The following is a 4213-nucleotide window of genomic DNA, read 5'->3' as shown; positions in this document are numbered from 1 at the left end:
AAGGAATGGAGAGAATGACTGTAACAGAATTCAGTTCATCAACTATTTACTGAACACTTATTCCATGCTGAGTGAGATTAGAGGTCCATCATCTGGGGATGTGTGAATACATGTGTCTGTTATAAAGAAGAAAGCAAATGTCACTAAGAAGATACTTTCATCCAGTTGAAGAGTCTCTGCAAGGCCCCCTTCATGTCCCTGTTTCTTAGGCTATAAATAAAAGGGTTTAGCAAGGGGTGACCACTGTATACATTACAGAAGCAATTATGTCATTGTCATTGGAGTTGCTGGATGAGGGGAAAAAATACAGTCCAATAATTGTTCCATAATACAGATACACAACAGAAAGGTGGGAGCCACAGGTGGAAAAGGCTTTGCAGACCCCTTTGGTAGATGGAGCCTTCAGGATGGTGGCCCCTATGCGGCCATAAGAGGCAAGGATGCACATTAGTGGGAGGGCAATGACTGCCACTCCAGCTGTGAAAATGATCATCTCATTGAGGAAGGTGTCTGAGCAGGACAGCTTGAGCAGGGCAGCAAGGTCACAGAAGAAGTGGGGGATGGTTTTGTCAGCACAGAAGGACAAATGGGCCAGGGGGATGGTGTGAGACAGGGCACTGGCACAGGACAGAATCCAGGACACAGCTACAAGTAGGGTACACAGCCAGTCCCTCATGATGGTGGTATAGTGGAGGGGGTGACAGATGGCAACGTACCGATCATATGCCATTGAGGTGAGGAGGAAATTGTCCAGATCTGTAAAAAGTATAAAAAAATACATCTGTGCTATGCACCCTGAATAGGGGATGGATTGATTCCGAGTCTGCATGTTTATTAACATCTTAGGGACAGTTACAGATGAGAAAGAGATGTCAGTGAAGGCCAAGTGGCTGAGGAAGAAGTACATGGGGGTGTGAAGGCGAGGGTCCACCCTGATAAGCAGGATGATGAGCAGGTTCCCCAGCACGGTGGTGAGGTACATCACCAGGAACAGGGTGAAGAACATGCCCTGCTGCTCCAGCTGGATGGGGAACCCCAGAAGAAGGAATTCAGATGTGCTGCTCTGATTCTCCCACCTCATGATGCTCTTCTCTCTACTGGGGTTGAAGAATGGTTGAGAATATTAAGGACTCCGAAATAATCATTTTAGCAGTTATATTAAAAAGATACATGTCGTATTTCAGAATGTGGAAAACTTAGTCTCTTTCTCATATATTCCTTATATGCTGGCACATAAGGGAATTAGTAAAACTGTTGATAAGGCAAATGTTAATAAAAGCCAACATTTCTGGGCTCACTGACTGACAAAATAGAACCCTTGCATCTGCATCACTGAGGACCAGACCATGGAAAATGGTGTCTCATCCACAATATTGCCCCAAGATGGCCCTTTAGTGAGTATTTCTAATCATCAACCACGGCAGAGCAAGAGTTGAATGACTTGACTTCATCCCCTATTGTTAAATCTCATAGGTGAGGCAAAATTTTCAAATAAAAGGATGCAAATTGTAGTACTGTGTTTCTCCAAAAACACTAGCCAATATGCATAAAATTTATCTGTTTTAAATCAGGAGAGGGACCCTAAGAAACTCTGAATTGTATCAATCCATTCTTCCTACCACAGCCAAAGAGATCTTTTTTAAAGACTTAATTTCAACAAAGACCAAGAGGTTATCATTCGAACAGAACAAGAGGTTACTACATGGTTTAAAATCAGGAAAGGTGTGCATCAGGGGTGTATCTTTTCACCATGCTTATTCAATCTCTATGCTAAGCAAATAACACAAGAAACTGGATTTTATGAAGAAAAATGCAGCATCAGGATTGGAGGAAGACAATAACAAACTTCAATTTGCAGATGACACAACCTTGCTTGCTGAAAGTGAAGAGGACTTGAAACATTGAGGAAGATCAAACACTACACCCTTCAGTATGGATTGCACCTCAACATAAAGAAAACAAAATTCTCACAACTGGACCAATAAGCAGCATCATCGCGATAAATGGCAAAAATGTTGAAGTTATCAAGGATTTCATTTACTTGAATCCACAATAAAAGCCCATAGAAGCAGCTGTCAAGAACAAAATCAATGTATTGCATTGGGCAAATTGGCCACAAAAGATGTCTTTAAGGTGTTAAAAAGCAAAGATGTCACTCTGAGGCCTAAAGTGACTCAAGCCATAGTATTTTCAGTAACCTCATATGCCTGTGAAAGCTAGAGAGTGAATAAGGAAGACTGAAAAAGAATTGATATCTTTGAATTACAGTGTTGGTGAAGAACATTGAATCTGTTTTGGAAGAAGTACAGCCAGAATGCTCCTTAGAAGTGAGGATGATGAGATTTTGTCTCATGTACTTTCGGACACGTTATCAGGAGGGACACGTCCCTGGAGAAGACATCATGCTGGATAAAGTAGAGGGTCAGAGAAAAAGTGCAAGATCTTCAATGAGATGGATTGACACAGTGGCTTCAACAATGGGTTCAAACTTGGCAAAAATTGTGAGGACCGGCAGTGTTTCATTGAGTTGCATGTAGGGTTGCTTGGATTCAAAACTGATTCTATGGCACCTAATAACAACAAATTTCAATGTGTCTTCTCCTTTTAAAAACTCTCAAGTTGTTCCCATTAACCTCAAGATATAGTGTAGTAAACCTAATACGCCTTAAAGGTCCTATAAAATCTGTGCCTTTCATAGGTTTCCAACTCCTTTTCCCCCGTTCTCAAACTTCTCACCCTCACTGCCTTCTCTGGAAAGGCACATTTCCATTTGATATAATGTTTTTAGCCACTGAGTTTGTGGTCATTTCTCACAACAGCAATAGGAAACTAATACATCAGGTTTGGAAAGATTTCAGGTATATCCAAACACTATAGCTACCTGGGTACCATACCCATACCATACCCATTACTGTTGAGTTTTGATTAGCAGCTGTAGCACCTAACCTCTATGCCACCAGGGTTTCCACCTGGGTTCCAGTATGTACCAAATACACTTCGCCAACATCCACTTTGCATACAACAAAACAAAGAGTAATTTAAGAGCTAATCCCTATGTAACAAGTATGAAAATTAAATCACTATTTCATTGGAAGCGTTTGTTACTAATCACAAAACAGGCTATAGACCACCCTTTCTACAAAATCTGAAGATCTACCTCTCTGGGTAACATAAGTCAGAGTGTTAGAGAGGATTTTTACTCATCAAAAAAGCTTCTAGTCAGGATCCAAAATTCAGCAATGGCAGGTTTTAAAGTCTCTGGTTTTTATTCTAACTGTGTAACACCTCCTACCAATTCCTCAAATGTATCCTCAGCCTAACATAACTAGTGAAACTCGTCAAAAAGTACAGTATTTTAAAAGAGCTGTACTCAAGCTTCTCCCTTCCTAGTGATACCCAAGGAGTGAGGCATTCCCAACTTTCTTCAGAGGCAGTATGAGACTACAGGGAAAAAGACAAAAGTTTTGGCATAAGATAGACTTAGCTCACAATCATAGGTTGATTATGGAATTTTTGTCCCATAGCAGGTTTCTTAACCTTTATAAACTTGTGAAAGACAAGGATGTTTAAATGATGAATAATTATATCCAATACATTTATTGTAAAGAAGAAATGAGGTGACATAAGCAGAGGCCCTAGTACCTTTTCTTATGCATAGACTAAAGACTAGTACCAATAAATGCTGATTCTGCTCCTGCCACAGTTAAAGACAAAATACAAATCTATCCAGAGAAGGAGCAGAGGAACTTACATTCTTTTACACTCAGGAGAAAATGAATCATATCAGTTCCTTTGCTGGACTCTGGGTTTTGATATCTTGGACAAGGTGTGGAATTGGGATTAGAAATCGCTGGCAAACATCAGGATGGCAAACCATAAGCAACAAAATAGGAAACATATAAACGCTGAGGAAAAAAAATCCATCATTCTACCAAGAGAGTAATCATTCAGGCAGGGGTCAGACAGATGGGTCCTCTTTACTATGGAAGTAAACTAAACAGGCAATTCAGGAGAGAAGATTGTTCTCACAGAAGTAGCTTATATTCTGACACCCAGGAGCTGAAGGCCATGTGGGGAAGAGCTGGGTGACTTACAGGGTAGTCAAGTGCCGGCCCATCCGCAGCCAACCAGAACTCCAAGCCAAAGTCCAGAGGGAAACTGGCAGTGGCCTTTATGAGTAATAAAGTCCTGCTTTCATGAGAAGGGGATCGGG

At 41.0% G+C, this 4213-nt stretch overlaps 1 protein-coding gene across 1 annotated transcript; it reads right to left on the bottom strand.

Moving 5' to 3' along the window:
- Positions 1 to 226: 226 nt before the first annotated feature.
- LOC126082874 (olfactory receptor 1J4-like) lies at positions 227 to 1081 on the bottom strand. The gene has a single exon (XM_049895958.1). It carries the CDS (start codon positions 1079 to 1081, stop codon positions 227 to 229), a length of 855 nt encoding a protein of 284 aa, XP_049751915.1.
- Positions 1082 to 4213: the final 3132 nt, after the last annotated feature.

Source organism: Elephas maximus, chromosome 9 (assembly GCF_024166365.1).
Source record: "Elephas maximus indicus isolate mEleMax1 chromosome 9, mEleMax1 primary haplotype, whole genome shotgun sequence".
Taxonomy (NCBI): domain Eukaryota; kingdom Metazoa; phylum Chordata; class Mammalia; order Proboscidea; family Elephantidae; genus Elephas; species Elephas maximus.
The sequence above is the reverse complement of the archived record's forward strand: the minus strand, read 5'-3'. Positions and strand labels throughout refer to the sequence as shown.